Source organism: Nycticebus coucang, chromosome X, assembly GCF_027406575.1.
Source record: "Nycticebus coucang isolate mNycCou1 chromosome X, mNycCou1.pri, whole genome shotgun sequence".
NCBI lineage: Eukaryota > Metazoa > Chordata > Mammalia > Primates > Lorisidae > Nycticebus > Nycticebus coucang.
Genome location: NC_069804.1, coordinates 159,720,696 through 159,744,971, shown reverse-complemented (window position 1 = coordinate 159,744,971; position 24,276 = coordinate 159,720,696). Strand labels below are relative to the sequence as shown.

Genomic DNA, 24,276 nt, shown 5'->3' with positions numbered 1-24,276 from the left:
ATTCCTTTATTATTCATTCAATAATGGTCATTTGTGGACAGCCCATTAGCTGTCTTCTTTAGGACTGAATGAAGGAAAATTGTGGTTTTTAGCTTTGAAAAGAAATCGGTATTTAATATTACAATGTAGCTTATGTTCTCCCATTAACCTTTCTTCTAGAACAGGTTCTCAAGGGACAAGAAAAGCAAATTTTAAAGATATGCTAACTATTTGTAACAAGGCAAAGCAGCAATAACTTAGTGGTCCTACCCAAGAAGGTATTATTGTTCATTGAAATTATTTGTCTGTAAGTTTCACCCCATGAACATTTGTAGGAAGAAAATTGTGGATCTGAGAAAAAGGAGAGGGGGAAACTACTTTCCTTTTTTGAAGAAAAACCTATGGGTTATGGGGGGTAGAATTATGCATTTGTAATGAGAACTTCAGGAAGTAATGACAAGTATAAGAGAGAAAAATAGGATAAGAGACTATTTAGTTTGATTTAGTACTTATAGTTCAGGGTTCTTAATATAATTCCTAGCTACAAGATGATTGCATACAATTATACCTCATCTGTTCAAGAAAGAACAAATGTATTAAGCACATTATTTGGTGCTCATATTCCGGCATCTTACAATATGTACATTTTGATGTCAGGATCTATGTGTGAGCATTTTGAAATGTTTTACGTTTTTACTGGAACCCAAACTGCTATTTGCTCTGATATTTACATTAGCTACTCACAAGAAACAAATAGTATATTTTCCTAGAAATTCATACAAAATGTTGGTTGTTTTCTTTTATACATAAACTGACAACTACTGTAGCTCAGTCATAATGTTGGGTGTGTGGGTGGTACATTGTTCCAATGAGCATTTCATTTTTATTTGAATCATGTGCTTTGGGGGCGATGACTTCATGGCTTCAGCTGCTGTTTTGCTGTCTCTTCCTTTCAGTTTTTGTGCAAAAGGCATTTCTAGGTCCACGGACCTGAATGATTTGTTTTTGTAGCAAATAGCTTCCATTAGAGGTATGAGACATTTCCTATTCTTTCTTGGAATCATATTTAAGGGGTGGAAAATGTCTTTTGAACAGTTTATCCATTTGCAGGCTGGTGGTGTATGCTCACAGTGCTGCAGGACTTGAATTAGTGAGCTGGATATTCAAAAGACACTGCTTTAGGCTAAGATTTTAATAGATGTTTCGAGCAACTCAAAGAGAAATCTTTGACAAAAACTGACAGAAGAGTTTTCTGAATGTGCAGTCTAATTCAGACCCAATTAAATGGAGGGAGGTGTGTATGTGAGAGGCACAGTCCAGTGGCTTCACAAAATTTACCTTCCGAAGAGCCAATTCCAGCAACTTGAAGCCAGCCAGATTTGGCTTCAACTCAGATTGTATCTTTCCAGCTGCAACACATTGTGTTCCTTAGAAAGATAATGGGAGAGATTTGATACCCAGCAATTCGGGTGTCAAAGCATCCGCTCCCTTTTGCTCTGTGGAAGGCTGCTCTCTAAGTAGCAATTGTGGTGTTATCCAGAGTGGCAGTAGCACTAGCTGCAGTACCATAAGCATGTTTGTCCTGAAGAGACATAACCTTAAGTTAGTATCCAGTCATCCAACTGTATCTTCTCTCTTTAACAATAGTAGACTGATGACGATGACAATGATGATGATGATAGCAGTAGTAGTGAGTCACTGTGGAGATAGTACTTTAATATTTACAAAGCAATTTCACATCCATTAATTCAATTGATTCCCCCATCCCACCCTCTGGGTGAAGGCAAGGAAATGATCTTTTCCCATTTTGCAAATTAAGAGATGGGGGCTCAAGGAACTTAAGTGACTTGTGCAGGATCACACAGTGTCTAAGTACAGAGCTGTGACATCCAATCCAGAACTCTCATTACACTTCCATGTACAACTGTAACCAGAACACTCACCAAACAGCAGCCTTATAGTCCTGAAATACTGCGCATGCACATTACTTATTTTCTGTTGCCCTCCGAGGACATAGGATTTGGCACATAGTGAGGTTTTGATGACTGTTGGGAACCAGTTAGTAGATCCTTCTTCCTTTGTCCAAGGATTAGGAGCTAAATGGGAAAGTGATCTCTACAGGTCAGGGAGACCACAGCATGAATCTTTTCATTGATTCAAGCATTTAAAAGACAACCTAAAGCATGCCCTCTTTGTTAGTACTAACATCCTAAACAGGGCTAAGAAATGCCTGGAACCATAATAAAGAGAACCCATTTGTAGCTGAAGAAAGCCAGATGGAGGAACTTTTGATACCACATGTTACTGAAGTCTCAAGAGGTATGGATCATCCCCAGGGAAAATAATCCTTTAAGAAGAAATTCAATAAAATAATTGGTTGCATGGGAGAAAAGAGTGGACTCTTGGGCATTGGTGTTGATTTTACAGAAAGTACAATGGCAGCAACATAAAAAGGGCATATGATCAGATAGAACAGCGGTTCTCAACCTCTGGGTCATGGCATTAGGAAGGTTGAGAACCACTGAGATAGAACAACATCAGCCAGGGAAGGCTGATTGACATCCAGAACTCATACTCCACCCCCACTAATACTATCTTGGTGAATTTGCCAGCATCCAGGATGTTTCTCAGACCTATGGATTCAGAACCTAGATTTGTCAGTACCCCACAAGAATTGATGTTAGAAACTGAAATTTAACATCAAAATGCCAGTGTTACCATATACAGTGGGATAGGGGATACTGAGGTCCTCTCATCAGTTACACAGGATGCCAAATTATTCAGAAAACTCAGATCTGGAGGAATTAGATATGTAATCCTAATATTTGATGGCTCGATAGTGCAGCCATCGCCACAAGGGCTCTGTCACTGAGATGTTTTAGTCACTCATTCATTAATTTAGTCATTTAGTTAACAAATTTATCATTGAGGACCTAATATATCATAGGCCCTGTTCTGGGAACAGTAGACTCTACTCTATTGGTAGGCAAAGTTCCTAGAAAATGGCACACTCTGGCTTGAGCAGTGCTGGCTGGGAACTACCAATTTTGGCTTCAGTGATTTCCTTTTTTTTCTCATCGTATCATTGATGAACCCCCTTTGTGATTGTTCTACTCTGTCTTTAACTTGTGAATACCTTCAGTTAGATTACTGGAAAGTGTGGCTGGCCCCAGAGGAATCTCTTTTATTTTGTTTTGTTTGTTTTTGTAATTTTTAATTTTTTAAATTAAATCATAAACACATAGATCATGAGGAATCTCTTTTATTATGAGGTTTATTTGCATATTTGTACTCTGAGGCACTGCGTGTTGAATTTATAGATGAATTCTATGAAAATATTAGTCAATCTTTTGTGAATTTCCAAGAATGTTTAGGAGTGCAGGATAGGTATGGAACTTTAGAACTGCTAGAATGTGCTTACTATAAAGAAAATAAATTTAGGGTGGCACTTGTGGCTCAAAGGAGTAGGGCACCGGCCCCACATGCCGGATGTGGTGGGTTCAAACCCAGCCCCGGCCAAAATTTGCAAAAAAAAAAAAAAAAGTTAAAAGAAAATAAATTTAGTGAAAATCTCATATTATTTTTCAAGTCTTCATATTCATTTTATAAAACTGAACATTGTCAAATATCAGCATCATCCCTGGTACTGATCTTCTTGGGGACAGCATATCTTTAGAACAGGGGTGGGTGGGGAACTTGTGGTTTTAAGGATCATTTATAGTTTGGTCAGTAGTGAAATACATAAACTCTCCCGTCACTTCAGAAGGCAAGTTCTTCCAACTTCAATGAGACAGAATTGCTCTGGTGTAATAGAATGTACCTAGATTTGGGGCTACAAAAGCTGTACCACTTTAGTTGTGTCATCATGGGCCAGTGATTTATTCCCTTAACTCCACTGAGTTGTGAGGAGTAATATAAGATAATGTATATTTGAAGTCTGATAAATCAGCTTAAATTTGACTCTGCCACTGACAATCTGTGTGGCTTTGAGCAAGTTACTTAGCCTACCTGAGCCATAGTTCTGTGAACTCTTAAAAACCTAGAATTGGGGTGTCAGGAAAAAACTTGCCCCAAAATAAACCATTAAAATTGCTGAGTATTAGGCCGGGCTAATCCTAGCGCCCTGGAAGGCTGAGGCGGGTGGATTGCTTGAGCTCAGGAGTTCTGAGATCAGCCTGAGCTACAGGGAGATCCCCACCTCTAAAAATAGCCAGGCATTGTACCTGTAGTCCCAGCTACTTAGGAGGCTGAGGCAAGAGGATCACTTGAGCCCCAGAGTTTTAGGTTGCCATGAGCTGTGATGCCACACGCTCTACCAAGGGTGACAAAAGTGAAACTCTGTTTAAAAAAAAAAAAAAAGAAAGAAAAGAAAATGAAGTTGCTGAGTTGGAGTTAAAAAGATGAAAAGTGGGAGCTAGGCTGTGTGGGGAAGTTATGGTAATGATAAAGGAAAGAGTGTGGGGTGAGGGGAAACTTCCCCTTTCCCCTGAAAGTTTCCTGAAAGATCAACTCACAATAAAGGCAGATTAATAAGAGGAAGAAGTTTATTTACCATGCACATGGGGAGAATCACAGAAGCATTACCCAATATCCCAGTGGGATTCACATATTTTTATGCTCTTCTTTTAGAGGGCAGAGGGAGATGAGGAATATAGGTAATTCTGTTCAGGGATGATAAACTATTTCTATGGAGGATGAATGGACCGGAAAAAACAGATTGACTTGTAAATGAATCTCTTTGCAAATTAAACTACTCAGAGAAATAGGTATTATATTTAAAATAATTTGGTCTGGTTGTATTCTTGTTTTTCTTTCCTGCAACATAGTGAGATAAGGGGAAGGAAAGGGAAGTCAATTGTTCTTTTGACAGTCAGTCAGTTTATGTAGATAGAGGGAAATCCCCTTCCAAAGGCCTGTTGATCTCTAAGGACCTTTATTTAAAATACTCTTTATACCAAGGAGTCATATTTTAGGGTAAAATTTCCTGAGCTCCTTCAAGGATGAAGGCTAATGTGCCAAAGGGTACATAGTACTTTCATAGAACAAAAAGAAAGACAATCTGAGTGAAGAGCAGCAGAGCGAAAGGGATATGGGGAATGGCTGAAAAGCAAAGCCAAAGAAATGGGTCTGCAGCTAGATCACTTAGGCAGTGTATTCTATATATGAAGAAGTGTGATCTTAATCCTAGAGGTGATAGAGAACTACTAACGGGTTTAAACCCTAGAAGTAGGGACATTATCATCTGACTATTATTAATTTATGTCTTCATTGATTCATCCAATATTTAATGAAATAATGGTTCTAAGTGCTGGAGGTGCCAGGTAGAAACTGGATACATGGTAACAGCATCAAGTTTAGTAGATCCAATTTTAGGTGGTCAAACTATGTCCTAACACATATACCCAAACATCAATATTTTAGCCTAATGGAAGTCTAAACTTAATGATAAAGACAGACAGGAAGGATGAATAAAAGAAATGCTAATGGGGTAGAATTTCTAGAACCAATTGATGTTACGCTTTTGGATATGGGAGATGAGGGAGGTAGAATCTAAATGACCTTACGTTTCTGGTTTAGGTGCCTGGTGGGATGGTGGCCTCATTCTCCAGAATAGGGAACAGAATAGGAGAAGGAGGTAGAGGGGGAACAATGATGGGTTTCCTTTCGGATTTATAGATGGGATTATGGAAAGAGAAACGCATCTGGAGCTGGGCAGACCTGAATTCTAGGTCCACCTCCCAAAACTTTTAAGGTGTGGGATTTCAGGTGGGGTCACTTCACCTCTCTGAGCCTGGCCTCATGAGGTCATTGTGAAGATAAATGGGATAGCAAAGGTAAAGTTCCTAACACAAACTGCGTACTTGAAGTTTGTTATTTCCCCTCTGCTTTGCTTACAGACCTCTTTATTTTTATGCTTTTCAAACCAATACAGAACAGTCTTTCACCTTCAACTTGGAGTTTCTTTTGATAATGCTTGATTTTGCAACCCACCTCCCAGGCAATAGAGCTACGCTCCCCTAGGTCAGCACTTCCTCTGGGGCTTCTGGGGTTTATTTATCCTGCCTTTCTGCATGGTTTGGCCTCTGCTTAGTCAGCAGCCCCAGGGGATTTGCTCTTCCCCTAGGAGTCATTAATCCTGGGAGGGTCCATAAGAACTGTCTAGAGTTACCTAAAATAATGTAGGGCTTCCTTTAAGGAAGCAGATGGAAATAGCCAAATCCTTTGCATTTGACTACATTCTAAATTACGCCATGGTCATTACTCATAATAATGCTGACACGGTTAATATAATGATAACAACATCACTGAATAATGATCATAAACAGAATTTATCTACAAACTACATTCTAGATATATTTTGCACTCAGTATCCTACATAGTTCTCACACAAATCAAATAAGTAAGTATCACTATCTCGGGTAGTTATATAACCTCTTTGTGCTTTGGATTTTCTCATCTATAAAATAGGGATAATATTAGTACCTGCTCCATAGGCTTGTTATGAAGCTTAAATGAATCAGTATATGTTAAAAACTTAGAATGGTGCCAGTAAGTGCTATATAAATGTTTGCTATACTGATGCTTCATGGAATTGGCTCCAACAATAGATGGTGAACGCATATCCAGATATTGTTTCCAACCAGCAAACAATATACCAGTTTGGTATACCAAACTGATGAGGCCTGAAATACTATGTTTATCTCTATTTTATAGGCATGTAAACTGAAGCACAGAAAGTTTGAATTATCTAAGATCATAGTGCTCTTTAAGTTAGTGAGTGAGCTGAGATTCAAGCCCCAGTCTGTCTAGCTTCAAAACCCTGTGTGGTCATTGGTTAGATGGTAGGCTTCTGACTCAAGTGTGTTTGCTGTATGTGCAGTGAAGTCTTTGGGTCTTTCAGGACTTCATGATGTATCCTTTAGTCCCAAGAAGTCTGCCCTATACGAGGTGCTTGATGGATATTTACTGATAGCCTGACCAAGAGAATGAGCAGATCAGCTCCCCACCACTTTGTGCCTGTACAAAGAACACCAAGTGAGGGAGCTTCTATATCCAGGCAGAAAAGTCATCCTGGAACCATACCATCTCAGCCTAGCCAATGTTGGCTGTCTTTTTGCCAGGGACTTATTTGTCATTACGTGTGGTCCATGCTGCTCAGTGAATGCCTTTGATTCAGAAAAATACACCCATCTGAAAAAGAAAGTGTTTGTGCTTTGTCTGGCCCCGGGCCAGGCTGAGTAGTAGGCCAAGTATGGTTTGGTGCCCCACATCTTTAGCTGTCACCTGAATGTCAGGCTGTCATCCTTTTAGAGCTCAGAGGAGAAGGCAGGCCTCCAGGGTTCCCGCTCCCACCCCTGCCTGGCCCTTTCTCTTCCCATCCCCATAGCTAAATCCAAATACAATACAAGAACTTTTGAGATGCTGGGGAAGGAATTGGGCAACTGGCTTTCAAGCTAGGTTGGTGGTGGTTGGGTGTTTATTCAAGTCTGCACTTGTGGCAATCTCTGTGAAGTTTCACTTAGTGGGGGCCTTGCCTCTCCTTTCCCTTTCATTATAGTGCAGGGCCCCCCTGCTCCCAGGTACTGGGAGGACTAACTTCCCTCTGAGTGAGACTTGCTGAAGAGCAAGATTTCTCTGAATTCTATAGAAGTTTTTATGTCTCTTTAAATGGCTGGTTACTCTGCATTTATATCATTGTTTGACCTGTCTGATCACAAATATATTACACTAATAAGAGCTTAGCCTTAACTTGTACTTGAAGACAATGAAGATGTCAATTGCAGTTTTGAAAATTAGAAATTCTTCCAGCTGGAACTCACTGAGCTAAGTCCAAATTCTTGTGGTCAAAGGTTATGCCCTGAGGGGTGAAATCACCTGGGAGGTGGCTGAACTGGCCTGGCCATTTCCTAAAAGGACCTCAAGCCTGCCAGCCCAGCAGCACAGAGCTGCTAGCTTTTGTGATATTAGATGACACTAAGTGGCTTTGTGCCAGACTATCAGAACTGGAAAAACATTCTGTGAGACCAGTTCTGCTGCTGAGAGATCCACTCTTAACTGTTCATTTGCACCCCAGGAGGTAGTGCCAAGTTGGCCAATTTGGTGCGAGGGCAAGGGTCCATTGGGGAGATCTGCTAAAGGCTGCAAAGCTCAGGAAGAATGGAAGGTGACAGGCGTTCAGAGAAGCACTTCTCTGGAGGCCGTGGAACCTCTGATGTATAGCATCTCTGATTCTAAACACAGCTGCAGTGCAAAAGCTACAATTATTACCCCCACAGAATCTAATTCCAGCCCCCTTTTCTCTCTTCTTTTTCTTGCTCTCTACCCACATCTTCTTTCTCTTCTGGGTCCAAGGTCTGGGGCCAGGAAGGGGAGGTCTGTCTGGGTGAGCTGACCCCAGGCCCTGGAAGCACTTAGGCATGGCGCCTTACCACTAATCACTGAGCTTAGCTGTCTTGAACAAGAGGTCCTTTGTCCTCTGAAATTCCTTTTAAGATGATGAAATTCACCTTTCAACAGTCTTAAACAAAGACAAAGGTTCTCCAGAACTTCACACTCCAGTCTTTTAAGTGATTGCCAGAAATCCTGTCACAAAGTTATTGTCAATTGCCTTTAATGCCATAAGATACCATTTCCTGACCTAAGTAGGTGCCAGGAATTGCCACTTACACTATTCCACATGATCATTACTTAATACATTTGTGAACAGGGTATGATTATGCGCCTTCATTCATTCATCACTCTAACAAGGTTTCATGTATCAATAACATCAATAAATGAGACTTGGTTAAATAAAAAAGCTTCTGCCCAGCCAAGGAAATAGTCAACAGAGCAAATAGACAAGCTACCGAATCAGAAAAAATATTTGCAAGCTATACATTTGATAAAGGGTTAATAACCAGAATGTACAAAGAACTCAAGCAAATCAGCAAGAAAAAAAAAAAATCAAATGATCCCATTTAAAAGTAGGCTAAAGACATGAACACAAGCTTTTCAAAAGAAGAGAGACAAATGAACCATAAACATATGAAAAATACTCCATGTCAATAATCATCAGGGAAATGCAAATTAAAATCACAATGAATAACACCTTACCCCAGTTAGAATGGCCTTTACTAGAAAGTCCAAAAACTACAGATAAGCCACTGGTGGGACTAAAAATTAGTACAATCCCTATGTAAAACAGTATGGAGATTCCGCAAAGAACTAAAAGTAGAACTACCATTTGATCCAGCAATCCCACTACTGGGTATTTACCCTGAGTAAAGAAAGTCATTTCATCACTGCACTCGAATGTTCAATGCAGCACAATTCACAATTGTAAAAATGTAGAATTCATCCAGTGCCCATCGATTAATGAGTGGATGAACAAAATGTGGTGTGTGTATACTATGGACTACCACTCAGCCATGAAAAAGGATGGCTTAAGAGGGGAGGCCGGGAGGAGAGAGGGTGTTTGGTGGAACCTCACCTAAGGTGCATAAAGCAATGGTATACATCAAAACTATTAAGAAAAGGGTATAATTATCTTACCACAACAAATAAGTGAGGTGATGGATGTGTTAATCAGTTCAATGTAAGCATTTCACATTGTATAGCAAATCAGTACACTGTACCCCATAAATGCATTAATGTACACAGTTATGATTTAATAAAGAAAAAAGAAAGGAGGATGACTTAAGGCCTTTAGCAACAATTCAGATAGAATTGGAGACTATTATATAGGTGAAGTATCTAAAGAATGAAAAAGCCAATACCACATGTATTCACTATTACCTTGGAACTAACTTATGAACACACATGTACATAAAGAGAAATAAAACTTAATGGGAATCAAGCAGAGGGGAGGAGGAAGAGTGGAGTGGGACTAAACCTGCTAATGGTTGCAATGAACACCATCTGGGTGATATGTACACTTATTACACTGACTCAAACATTACATAAGCAATCTATGTAATCAAAACATTTGTACTCTGTAATACTTTTTTTTTTTTTTTTGTAGAGACAGAGTCTCACTTTACGGCCCTTGGTAGAGTGCCGTGGCCTCACACAGCTCACAGCAACCTCCAACTCCTGGGCTTTAGCGATTCTCTTGTCTCAGCCTCCCAAGCAGCTGGGACTACAGGCGCCCGCCACAACGCCCGGCTATTTTTTGGTTGCAGTTTGGCTGGGGCCGGGTTTGAACCCGCCACCCTCGGTATATGGGGCCGGCACCTTACGACGGAGCCACAGGCGCCACCCTGTACTCTGTAATACTTTTGAAATAAAGAAGAAATTCTCATGAGCCCTCCCTACTTCTAAACTCTGTGTCTACTCCTGAGGGTGCAAAGAATAAATAGGAAATAGTGCACAACCTCAAAGACCTCATAGGCTAGAAGAAGAATGATAAATGTAAATAGTTACAAACATTACACTGTGATGTATATGTGATATGAGATCGGAGAATGAAGGTAGTGAACTCAGCATAGAAAGTGCTGCATACCTCATTGCTGAATATTACTACAGGCACCAGATGGCCAAGGCAAGTACTTCAAAGGTGACTGACAATTCAGCAATGAGGTATATAGCACTTTTTCTAGGATGCATTCATGAACTTAATTATCCAACCTCATATACATTTTAATTTTTGTTTTTAGAGACAGGGTCTTGCCCTGTTGCCCAGGCTGGAGTGCAGTGGCACAATCATTGCCCACTGCAACCTCAAAGTCCTGTATTCAAGTGATCCTCCTACCTCATCCTCTCGAGTAGCTGAGACGATAGGCGTTCAGAGAAGCACTTCTCTGGAGGCTGTGGAACTGAGACTATAAGCACATATCACCACAGCTAGCTAATTTTTTTTTATTAGACAGGGTCTTGAGATATTGCCCAGGGTCATCTCAAACTCCTGGCCTCAAGCATTCCTTCCACCTCAGGCTCCCAAAGTGCTGGGATTATAGGCATGAGTCACCACATGGCCCACAGTGTGATGTACACAAATGACAGTGGTAAGGATGGTTTTTTTCTGGCGCACTTACGAAGTATGTGCGTGGAAAAGATGGTCAGGCAGGGTTTTCTCAGGGAGTTGACATCTAAGCTGAGTTCTGAATGGCCAGTATTAATTATTTAGATATGTGTCGGGACATTGGGGGACGTGCAGGCACAGAATTGGCCTATTGAGTAGTACAATTTGATTGGATCTTAAAACTGAGTGCAGAGGGTGCTGAGAGAGTGGGGAGAAACTGAGAACTGAAACTGGAAAGAAAAGCTGGAGCCAAGTCATAAAAGAGATTTTTCATACAAAGAAATGAAGTTTCAGCAAGGTTAAATATGAGCTCAAGTTCATACAGCTGCAAGTATGTATTTGCGTCAGGAATGAAAAGTAGATGTGTTGACTCCAGAGCCCCAACTCTCTCCTCCTTAGCCTTCTGCCTCCAGAATTCTGACAGCCAGTTTGGGTTCGTGAAATCCTTTCAATGCTTTCCAAGCAAGGTAAATTACTGTCTTGAATCCTCCCCACAATTTGTATTCGTATTTCCATATTTAATTAAAATTTTGCACAAAAATTAGAAAATTTAGTATTTCATTAAAACTCTCAAACAAAAATAAGACAAATAAGCAATAATGCAGTCTGAATTCAATTTCTGGAAGAATGTATCTGAAGGAAATGCGTCCCTAACACAAATGTTAAGACTGTGTGCAAAGATGTCTGTACATTTATCATTCACCCTAGTTCTGTTTGCAATAGCTAAATGGAAAAAACAACTCGCACGTCCAACGGTGGCTTCTTATATGCAACAGGAGTTAATGATGATATTCGTAATATAATGCTAAGTATTTTTTTAAGTTGATCATCAAAGAGTATTATGTGATATTCATTGAGAATTACCTGGAAAGTTTTACTCTTTAATCCTTAGATTGGCTATCTTTTGACAGGTGGCACTTTACTTCCTTTTGCTTTTCTGTTTCTTTTTTCCCTCTGATTTTTAAATGAACACATATTGTTGCTTTTTGAATGGGCCTAAAAATAAAATAAAATAAATTTCATTTTAAAACACAGCTCCAATAGTAAGTATGTGAGGTAAAGGCGTATGTTCATTCGCTTGATTTAGCCATTCTGCCATCTATATATATTTCCAAACAACATGTTGGATATGATAAATATATATAATTGTCCATTAAAATAATAAATAAAATTAAATTAAAAGTGATGTCTGTATAATGTCCATTTCCTACATAAGAATACAGGGTTCTGGCTTGGCGTCTGTAGCTCAGTGGCTAGGGCGCCAGCCACATACACAGGAGCTGGCGAGTTGGAATCCAGCCCGGGCCTGCCAAACAATGACAACTACAACTACAACAACAACAACAAAAATAGCCGGGCGCGCCTGTAGTCCCAGCTACTCGGGAGGCTGAGGCAAGAGAATCGCTTAAGCCCAGGAGTTGGAGGTGGCTGTGAGCTGTGTGAGGCCACGGCACTCTACCGAGGGCCATAAAGTGAGACTCTGTCTCTACAAAAAAAAAAAAAAAAAATAGCCGGGCATTGTGGCAGGCACCTGTAGTCCCAGCTACTTGGGAGGCTGAGGCAAGAGAACTGTGTAAGCCCAAGAGTTGGAGGTTGCTGTGAGTTGTGATGCCATGGGACACTCTATCCAGGGAAACAGCTTGAGACTCTGTCTCAAAAAAAAAAAAAAGAATACAGGGTTCCTCTCATAGTGTCAAGGCCAGATTCTCTAAGCTGTTAATGGCCACACTACATGATGTGGAAATTCCAGGCATCTCACCCAAAATATCATTGTCTATAACCTGTAATTACCACTCAATTCTTTTCTAACTTAAATAGTAATGATAATAGCTAACATACATAATGGGGACAGCGCCTGTGGCTCAGTGGGTAGAGCTCTGGCCCCATATACTGAGGGTGGTGGGTTCAAGCCCGGCCCCAGCCAAACTGCAAACAAACAAACAAAACAAAATACAAAATACATAATGTATCAAGGGAATGTTTACTATGTGCCAGGCACTTGTGTAAGTATTTTACCTGCATTACCTCATTGACATCCTGCATGAAATAGGTACTATCAATCCTTCCATTTGATAGATGAACTGGAAAGAGAGGTGAAGTACCTTGTCTAAAGTGATGTAATAGATAGTAAGAGGCAGAAACAGGATTTGAGCTGGGCCGTATGAGTAAGAGCCCACATACTTGACCACTTCATCCACATTTTAAGGCTTGTCCTTAAGAGCCACCAGGGTACTGTGGACTTATCTTAGCATTTCATACCCTAAATAGGTCTTGTGTGTGTTGGGGGTGCTGGTATAGAAAATGGGGTCTGCAGTTGTCAGGAAAAACTGACCTGGGCAAAGCAGGCCTGCCAGTGTTCTCTGAGAGTTTTCATGGGACAAATGGGTAATGTAAATGGATCAGAGATTTGGACAAAGTAGGAAAGATAAGTGGCATCTGAGAAATAGATGAGGTCAAAAGGAAAGGTTCTTCGGTGCTCAGAGGGTGGGGTTATGAGTCTAAAAGCAATCCATGAGTTCTGTTAATTTTGTGAAGGCAAGGGATATCTGTTGAATAGTCAGTGCTTAACCTGAAACATACTAGATGCTCAATATCTGTTGAATAAACAAAAGAATTCTGTTCTTGCTCTTGGCCACCAGGCAGCCAATCCCTGCTCCATTTTATCAGCTTATTTTAGCTGATAAAATATTCTAGGAAGCCAAGTTTTAAGTCAGGAGGGAGATGCAAAACATTTCATGTATTACAGCACGAAATTTTCCCTGGACCAGCCCTGCATGGATGTGAAACTGTGTGATCACAGTAAGCCCTCACTGACTGTTTGAAATGAGGTTGCCAGAAATAGCCCCACCCCAGGCTCCCTCAAAGGACAACAAAGGAGAGATCATCTCTACTAATAATCTACAAAGGTTTCTCAGGTCTCTCTCTGTGGAAACCATTGTGAACACGTTTGTTCGTTTCTGCATTTGGAAGAATGTAGATTGGAGCCTCTTAAGTTGGGAAAAGCAAATGTCAAATTCAACATTCAGAAGGGATTTGGTTTTGATTTATAATATATCTTTGGTTTTGATTTATAAATAGCAATGAGTCAGCTTCACCAGATCCTTCTGCACAAATTATTCCACTTAAGTAATTAAAGGAGAAAGGTATTGGAAAAGGTTTCGTTGGGAGTTTGCGACTAATTTTAAGACACAAAGATTAGTATCTCCAGGGACCCAGTTTCCCACTAAAGATTGCTAATAAGTTACAAATCCTGCTGCAACTCCCTTCCCAGGTTCCCTACAATTCTACACTTTGCAAGTTAAACCATACTTTCTCTTTCTTTCTTATACATTAGAATTTTAGATGTGTACTATTTAAAAGAAATACATGTATTAAAAATGTTCTGGGCTTGGCTGTGCTTGTACCTGGGCACAATTTGAGAATTCCAGACAACTGTTTTATGTTGCACAACCTAAAAATAGAGCTGCCATATTGAAATAGTCGAGGACGGTAAATGACAGAAGTGCCCCAATCTGGGGCCAGCCCCAGACTACATCAGACAGAGAAGAATCTGCAACCACTGGGCTTTGGTTTATAGAGTCCAGATCACTCACATGTATGAATTAGCACTCAGGACTTGGATGAGTACATGCTAGTGTAGGCTAAAAGGAAAGGGACAGAAAGTTGCAAGCAGGCCTAGGAGTTATTATACTGCTGAGGCACAGGTCCAGAAAAGCTTTGTGAGTCACTTATTGTGTGCACAACATATGTGGCAATAAGTCAAGAGGAGTGCAGACTAAAGCAGAGTGTAACCACCTGCCATTGTGGGTCCAAGTTAGTACTAAGCAGCAGGAACCCAACAGAAGAGACTAGGTTAACAAGGGTTGGGAACCCAGGCAGATGTCTGGGTAGGGAAGGAGGAGTGAAATAAGAGGCCCTAAGTGACTACTGCAAGGTGGAGGGAGACCCTTAAAGGGGGCCCCTTACGGGCTTTCCGCGCCAGGGTAGAACTGGTCCCTTAGTGTTGTGCACAGATGTTGACAAGAAAGCACACCTGGCTACCATGAGCGTGTTGAAAGGATGGAGAATGAGGCACCTCTGTGACTCATTCACAGGAGATTAGCTCAAGTGATAGCTCTGTGACCTCTCATTTAGCTAATCGGTTACAAGCCCTTATAGGTTGTTGGGCTTTTTTTAATTTAAATTTTCACATCCAGCTTGAATAAACAATAGAACCTGCGTTCATTACGAATAGGTTGGAAAATTCTAGTAAGCAAGTGGAGAAAATAAAATTCAAGTATAATCTCACCACCCGGATTTTAACATCTTGGTGTAGATGTTATACATTGAAGCAATGCCTTCTTATGCGTCCCTAAGCTCCACATGTGCCTCCCCATTCCACTTAGTTCGGAATAGTTTCCTGAACATATTCAAAAAGATTTTATGTATAGTCAACACAGCTTCTCCACAGTAGCCCTAAGACGCTGGGTTCTGTGGTGGCCTTTTATTAAGTAGACGTTTTAAAAGGCATTATTCCTTAATGACTTCTTTACAGGGCTTCTGTGAAATTCACAACCCGTCAGAACAGCATGGCTTCCCACCTACCCACAGCCCTGCTGAGCGACATAGCACTCTCTAAATGGAGTAAAGCTGATTTTAGGAATGAAGAGAATTGGTGCAAGTAAGGAAAGGGAGGCTAGAGACATTAAAGCGACAATCAGCAGAAAGAGAGAAAAGTGAGTCGACAATACAGTCCAAATGTGAGAAGAGATAAAGTTAGGAGAAAACAGTAAAGATGAAAGGAAGGAATGAATCAAAAAAATAACTTTTAGCTGTTTATCTCTTATTCTTCATATGCCTAGATATTAGATTTCTCTTTACATTTAAGGACAGCCTGGTGTAATGAAATAAGCCCATTACCGGAGGCCAGAAGACTTGGATTCCAATCCCAGGTCTGCTATTAACCTGATGAAAGACCCTAGGCAAGTCTCTTACCCTCTCTGGATCTAAATCTTTCCCACCTGTAAAATGAGGGGCTTGGAGCACATGATATCACTGATCCCTGTTTCGTCCTGTGTGTCTCATATTGCTAGACACATACAGAATAAATTTCAACTTTAAAAGAAAATTCAAACTACCACTTAGAATCTGGTTGTGCATTATGCATGCCACATGGATTTAGTGCTAAAGCATTACGTGGAAACAAACAATTATAATTGTTTTAATTACCCAGAGTAGTTAGTAATTTCTACAAGACTTGGGAGCACTGTCTTGAGAATGCTGTTATTACACTGTCACTTTTCAACAGTCTTTTCAATATAGGCATGATAATTTCAATGTCCTAGAAATGGGGGCAAGATTGTTGTTAGGGTAGAAATCTTGTAGATTTTGTCCTTTTTTTAGTATGAAGGGTAATTCTGAGGGTGAGTCTTTCACACTCCATCCAGCAACTCCAGCAAAGACCGTGAATCAGATGCAACCTGTTCAAGTCATTGCCAGGCCCGATGAAGCCTCAGGCAAACAGTACGTTCACTTTCCTTTGAAGCTTTGAAGTTGTGTCTGCCAGAAAATATTGTTTATCAGGTAGTGGACTGGCTATCTGATTCCAGAGTTCTCTGCCCAACTTGGTTTAGTCAGTATCAACACAGCCGTGGGTGTAGGGGGTGGTGATCTGGCAGCTGCTCAGTTTGATTCCCCAGGATCTTCCAGGCCAGTCATGTGGCCCAGAAATTTTTCTTGGAAGTTAATCCTGAGCAACTTTAAGCCTTCCATCTTTCACACAGGCAACATTTTGAACTGCTTTATGTTTTCAGAAATAAAATAAAAACCAGTTGTAATTTGGTGTGAATTTCACATGGCCACAAGCATCTATAAGGGTTGTTCTCTCTGCTTAGCCCCACTGTCACGGTGGCACAGGAACCAGGAGCAAGGGCCAAACACCATGTGGGATAAAGTTGTCCTTTGTTAATATCAAGATTCAGAATCCCAGGAACACAGGAAGGTCATTCTCAAAGCCTACCTTACTTTGAGAGAGTTCCACAGAGTTCTTACACCCTCCCCGGAAGTTCTATCTTTAGTTATACATCATCCAACCCTCTTGTCTGTAGCTGAAGAGCAGTGTTTATTACTTTCCCAAGCTGTGCATCTGGTGTTTTTTTTCTTTAGTCTAGGGTCATGACGGCTTTCACAATGTCAGAACAGGGGAGGACTCGCTGATATAATCCTCTGATAACTAGTTAGATCATTAAGTAACTTTTAACTAAGGTGGAGGAAGGCATTGAGGCTGTTTCTCCTCTTGCAACACCAAGAAATCTTAAGTAGTCAGTTAAACTGTGCTGCCCCCCAGGGTTTATCGCTGAGTCCTACGGCTCTGGGGAACCAGGCCTCAGCTGACTTCCTTCTTATTCTTTGTTCTTTGATGTGTCTAACTGCACCTTGCTCTCCACCAGATGCGAAAAGACAAGACTGCCTGCAGAGAGAGCTCCATTTTAGAACAAACTGCTGCTACCTGCTAATTAGCCTCTCACCGTTTTAGCAGTTCTCTTTTTCCCAGGAGTTAAACTCCCAAGAGGGGTACAGTTTGGTCAGTGAATTTCTCCTGCCCTGTCCTGAAGGAGCTTCTTTTCCCAGTTCTCTGAGGTGTTTTATCAAGTGTAAACTTACTTTCAAAATTATGTTCGGTTTATTTCTTAGAAAACTGGTTGCATCTGACTATATCGGCAAATGTGTAAGATGCATGCCTTTTTTTCAGTGTCAGAAAATTTGCAATTTTAATAAACAGTGAAACAGTCTTTTAAAAGGAGACTTTCCAGTGGTTTAATCCCCATGAAGTTCTGAGATTCCTGGAAGCAGCCTGTGGATGATAGGAAAGGAAAAGGGCTTATCTTCAGAGGAGCCCAAGCTCTCTGTAAATAGGGAGCCTGCCTATTGACGTTTATAAACAGAGCGCTCTATCGAAATGAGGCAGTGTCATTCAAGGTGCAGAGCAAGATTTCATGGCATGGCTGAATTTCAATCAGCATCACCGAAAACGTGCTTAACCTGAATCTGCACCCAAAGTTACCAAAATGCAGAAATATCTCCAGACTTCCTGTTCTACTTAGCACGAGTCCGATCTTCTTGCTAGAGTGCTCTGTTTGGTTTTGGGTTTCAAAATGCTATTGAGAGTTCAGGATTTGAAGAGTAAATGAGAGACAGAAATTAGCCAGAAGGAACTAGTTCACAGTGGTCCCCACAAAGCTGCTGAGTGACAGTGTGCTTATATTGTTATGGATGGAACTGATGCCGGACAGTGCCTGAGTGGGTGACTGGGGTAAATGACAAAAGTGATAAGACATGATACACGAGGAAGCGCTAAGTTTTTACATCAAAGGCCAGAAAGAAAATGCCAGGTAGGTGACTTTAAAAGGAAATAGTGAACACATCAGAGGTGAAGTATCAAAACGTTTTATGACTTTATGCCAGCAGAGAGCTTTTGATACAACGAGCTGTGGTTTTCTTTTCAGACCTGCACGAGGGTAGGGAAAGTCGCAGGAGGGGCTCTGATGTGTGTGCACGTGGGTGGGGAATGTTCTGCACATCCTCTCTCTGTAGATAGGCAGGGTGGGCAGAATTCAGCAACAGGGGGTCTGTGAGGAGTAAGTGAGGCAAGCTACTGAGTAGCCTCTGGGTGTACATGTGCTCGGGGCGCCAAGTGGTAAAGAAATGTCAGGGATGAACCAGGTGGTATATAAGGTGAATGAAAGACTGCAAAATGTAAGCACAGCTTAGCCATGGTGCATCCAAATCTTTACCCTGGCAGCAGGCAAAACGGGAGCAGGCCTCTAAGGCCTGCAGTGAGAGTACCAGGGATCTCTGGGACTGTCTGTCTCTCTTACCTCCTGAAGTCCAATTGCACCTCCTCTGGAAACATCTCATTTCCTATCTTTACTATTTTAACTACCACTGGCTTAGTCCAGGCTCCCATCTTCTCTCTACCTAAACTCCTACAGAAGCCCCCACTTGGCTGCTTGGCACCTCTGCCACATGTCCCTTCTACCCTTGTTCCTCAAAGTGTAAGCCACAGTCCACAGTATCAGTGTTATGGGGGAGCTTGTTAGAAATGCAGATTCCAAGGCCTCTCCCCACACCTATAGACTCTGGACCTGCATTTTAACAATGACCAGGTGATTCACATGCACTTCACAGTTTGGGGAGTGGTGCCCTAACCACTTCCCGGCTGGTGTTTCTAAAACACACCCGTGGGCATGTTAATTCCCTGCTTAAAATCACTCAGCTACTCCTGCCCCGACCCTGCACCAACTCCCACCACATGGCTTCACGTGTCATAAAAAGCCTTCCTTGCTATGACTCCTGCCCACTTTTCCAGCCCTTGTGTCTCACTTTCTCCTTTATTAACACCAAACTGCTTGCAGTTTCATTGTGCACACCAGGTTTCCTAATCTCTTCTGCCTGTGACCCCCTTTTCCTTTCCTTTTCTTCACCTGGCTATCCTCGACTTTTGTTTCCTGTCTCAAATTAGGCGTCTCCTCTGTCAGGAATCTCTTTACCCATCTTTTTGGGCTAGATGCCCTTCGGATGTGGTCTCATATTGTCTCCTGCATACATACTGCCACAAGGACACTTCGCTCAAACTACTGTGATTAACCACTGATGTGTCCGCCCGGTCTGCCAGCCTGGTGTGCCTATGTCTGTGTCTTGTTCATCTCACTATCCCTGGGGCCTAGGAACGTACTGGGCACAGAGCAGGCGCTCTCAATAATGTATGTTGAATTGAAGGGACAGTGGAAAGGCCACAAAAGAGTAAAGGCATATGAGGCACCGCCCGTGGCTCAAAGGAGTAGGGCACCGGCCCCATATACCGGAGGTGGCGGGTTCAAAACCGGCCCTGGCCAAAAACTGCAAAAAAGAAAAAAAAGGTAAAGGCATATATAGAAGGAGAAAGGCAAGTGCATCAAAATTAAGCCCAACGTTTGGGCAGATGAAAATTACAAACAGGAAAGTAAAAAGAGCTCAAAAAAGAGAGCAATTAATGGAGTAAAAAACATGCTAAAGGATGGGTGGTGCCTGCAGCTCAAAGGAGTAGGGTGCTGGCCCCATATACCAGAGGTGGCGGGTTCAAACTCCCGCCCGGCAACAAAACAAAACAAAATAAAAAAAAACATGCTAAAGGAGATGTTATGAGCTGGCTTTTGAAATGTTTTCAAAGAAGAAGGTTAAGACTGATGAAGCAGTTCTCTGTCCCTGTCTTTTTGTGTGGCTGTTATGAGCCCTACCTATGAACATGTGAAATCAGAGGTTTAAATGATCAAAAGGTAATTTTGCCGTTGGATCAGCAGTCACCATTTCTGTGAGAGGAAATCTACAGTCGTGTGTGATCCTCAATATTGCAGATCTTGAATGTGCAAACCAATACTGCTGTTGGGAAAACTGACCCCTTGGATGGTCCAGATGCTGATAGCTAGCTGACCATACACTAAGATTAGTCCAAAGAAGGCCTCGTTATACCTGTCTTGACAATATAATTATTTCTACTGGCCTCTGTTATCCTCAAAAATGTCCAGGTTTCGTCAATAAATTATACGGTCACCCTACAAATAGTTAACACTTGTTGAGCTCTACTTACGGGTGTGACACTATGTAAAACACTTTGCATGAATATTTTCATTTCATCCTCCCTATGATAGTTTTTGAAATTGAGATACAATACGCATACCAGCAAATTCATCCCTTCAAAGTGTACAATTCAGTGTTTTTTTGGCATATTCATTATGTTATGCAACCATCACAACTATCTAATTCCAGAATATTCTCATGACTCCTAAAATAAATCCCATACTAATTAGCAGTCACTCCCCATTTCCCCCTCTTCATTCAACCCCTGGCAACCACTAATTTGCTTTTTGCCTCTATGGATTTGCTTATTCTGGATATTTCATATAAATGGAATCATGTAATATGGGACCTTTTGTGTCTACCTTCCACAATCCTATTTTGCAATTGAGGAAACTGAGGCTCAGAGAGGGTAAGCAGCCTGCTCAAAACCACCCCTCTAGCGGGTAGGGGAGTGAGGACTAGACCCAGGTGTGTCTGGATCCAGAGCCCACACTTGTAGCCACCAGGATGTGGTGCCGCCTCATATTTATTGCAAGTGCCCAGCACATTCTTGGAAAACTGTGAGAAAATGCATTTCTATTGTTTAAGCCTCCCAGTTGATAGTATCCTGATATGGAATTCCAAGCTAAGACAGTCATATTTTGGAATAAAATATTAGGGATAAACATACAGTTGGGAGAATGAATGATTGTCATCTGTGACTTTGAGAGCAATTTGCTGAAGGGACTAAAAGAAATATTATGAACGCGAGAATCAGCACTGGACACAGGAGAAGCATTTGTAATACACTTGGTATGATACTGTGCTTTTAACTTTTATAATATCTATTGCATACCTCTGGAAATATAGCAAGCTTAAGGAAAAAGTAACAACAACCCATTATGCTACTATTAATGATATACTATATTTTGTTCAAATTTATCCTTTTTTTGAAACTTAATTGTATAGTCGATAGGGCTTTTATGTAGTTCTTTTAAAGTTAATCACCACATGGAAATATTAGAATTTATTTTTTCTAGTTGTCAAAAGTGGTTGTTTAAGGCTGGGCGCGGTGGCTCTCGCGTATAAACCCAGCACTTGGGGGGAGGCCAAGGCAGGTGGATTGCCTGAGTTCAGGAGTTCAAGAGCAACCAGACCAAGAGTGAGACCCCGTCTCTAAAGCATAGCTGGGTGTTGTGGTGGGTACCTGTAGTTCCAGCTACTCTGGAGGCTGAGGCAAGAGAATCACTTGAGCCCAAGAGTCGGAGGTTTCTGTGAGCTATGACACCACAGCATTCTACCAGGGGTAACAAAGGGAGACTCTTTCTCAGAAAAAAAAAGTCCTCATTCTTCAGTTAATTGATAAAATTTGCTAAAGCAGACTCATAATAAGTCATATACATATACACACAAACACCTTAAACTTGTTACTTTAACATAAAACATATACATAGCCAAACTTTTAAAGTAGGGCCAAGGCCTTTTCTTTTTTTCCCAGTATAGACTTCTGATTGTTGCTCTTTTCCCTTTCTTTAATAAACCAAACCCATACTGTGTCATCTCTGATTTCCCGTATTGTTTTATTTAACATGGAATAAGAAAGTAGATGCTTGCAAAGCAGTTCGAGTACAGAATCCTTCCCCTTCCAGATTTTGATGTATTTTCTCCCCCAATCTTTTACTGCTGTCATATCTAAAACTAATTTGAAAGCACCGTTTTGGGGATTCTCCCTTATTAAGTGTTTACAAAGTGATCAACTTAATTTTCATGGAAATAACTCTTGCCTTTAGTGATCATAATAATTTTATATATGATTTAATTAAATTGTGTATTATAATAGCAAGGAGAACTATCAAAAATATGTTCAAGAAAATTATTAGTAAGCATGGGATTCACTCAGTTGCCGTCAAAGTATATAACTGTATTAGAGAACCTACTGGCCATGAGCTTTCATCTCCACGTGGATATCTGCCAATATTTTAAAGAGGGAATGGAAAGCATTATCTGTGTGTGGAGTGGAAGTTGGTTAAAAAAGTTTCTACTGTCAAAAAAAAAAAGGTTCTACTATCTTTGCTCAGAAAAAAAAAATTAGACATGTATAGAGTAAAAAGTTAAAATCCTCTTTATTCTATCTGCTTTCTAGGGATAATGTTGCTAACAGTTTGATGTATATCCTTGCAGAGTCATTTCTGTGTATTTATCCATATATGTGCATTGCTGAAGTCATATGATGTGCCAGGCACAGTACTAAGACTTTGATGTGAATAATCTTCATAACAACCCTGAAATAATATCATTATCATCTCCATTTTACAGATGAATAAACAGAGGCTCAGAACATTTCAGTAGTTTGTCCAAGGTCACCTAATGACTAATTTGTTCTTCCTCCTGAGAAGACTGTCAAGGTTATGTACATGAATCAAGTTGAATGTTCGGGTCCATTTATCTATTTATTCAGTAAACATTTATTGAATGTCTACTCTTTGCCAGGCACTGTACTTAATACCAAGTATTCAAACACATAATTTCCAATTTCCATCTTTAGGTACTTGAAAAGGTAGCACAATATGTGAGCTAAATGATTTGCCCTATTCATCCAGTTAATAAGTGAGCAAGATTACAATTCAGGTTTATTATTTTAACTCATTGGTATATGACAATCTCAAGTGCATGGAAACTTTGGTAAATTGGTTTTTAGAGCTAGCCACTTTGAGTATTATCGTTCCCATGAGAAGATGAGTTTGGATCCCCTAGGAATCAGTGTCCAATGGTTACAATGCAGTAAATTAGAGATTATAAATACAAGTTTTCAAAAGTTTGTTTAAAATGATATAGCACAGTATGGACAGATTTTAAACAGCAGACACTGCCCTACTATAATCCAAGGGAGATGAGGACAAGACAGGCTGCAGGACTGGACTTTTAATTCCTTGAGTGGGAGGACTGACTGATGGTAACGAATTTAGATTCCCTAAGGAGCTTGATGAGAATATTGAAAAGAGCCAGCTTAAACAAGAGCAAGCAAGCAATTATACAGAGAATCAGAAGCGCAGAAAAGAGAAAATTGGAAAGTTGTATACAAGGAGATATTATGAGCATGATAATCATAACATCAAAATCGAGGAATTGGATCATAATGGCAGAAAAAAATTAAAGTCTGCATGTTGAGACAGAATCAAGACCTTACCTATTATGCAACACATTCCATGAGGCTGGCCAAGTTTACAACATACACTATGGAGGACTGAAGGGAAATGCCTCTCCTGGAGATGGGGGTGGAGAGCTTAAGCCTCGTGAGCGCCTGACCTCCAAATGTGTAAATGCCAAGGGCTTTTAGAGCCAGTTGGCAACACTTACACAAGAATGGATGAATCAGGGAATTATTCTTATAAACACGGTATGGGATCTTACTGAAGGGAACAAAAAGAAAGCCTTAATTTGAAACAAACAAAAAAAAAATATGGCTATATGTTCTTTGTGACTGCAGAAACATTTAAGTATACGAACACATGGAATGTGACAGCATTGATATGGGAGGATTAAGTGCCCCAATGGAAAATAAGAATAAAAAGTGAAGAGGAAAAAGGAAAATCTCGAGCTTCTTAAATTGTTTGCAAAGAAACTGGAGTCTATGACGGAATTTAGTCCTCGTGACTGCAATGTTTCTTTGGTGTTGGAAAAAAGTATTGCTGTCATCTCTCTCTTTAGAAATTCTTTTTTTTTTT

General features: G+C 40.7%; 1 protein-coding gene across 1 annotated transcript in view; it reads left to right on the top strand.

Moving 5' to 3' along the window:
• Positions 1-24,276, top strand: part of FRMD7 (FERM domain containing 7) — an 83,194-nt gene that overhangs the window by 29,186 nt on the left and 29,732 nt on the right. The window contains exons 2-4 of the mRNA XM_053579100.1: positions 15,513-15,638; positions 16,361-16,480; positions 17,651-17,684. Of these exons, the coding sequence (XP_053435075.1) occupies positions 15,513-15,638; positions 16,361-16,480; positions 17,651-17,684 (280 nt within the window). The remainder of the gene's footprint in view (positions 1-15,512; positions 15,639-16,360; positions 16,481-17,650; positions 17,685-24,276) is intronic.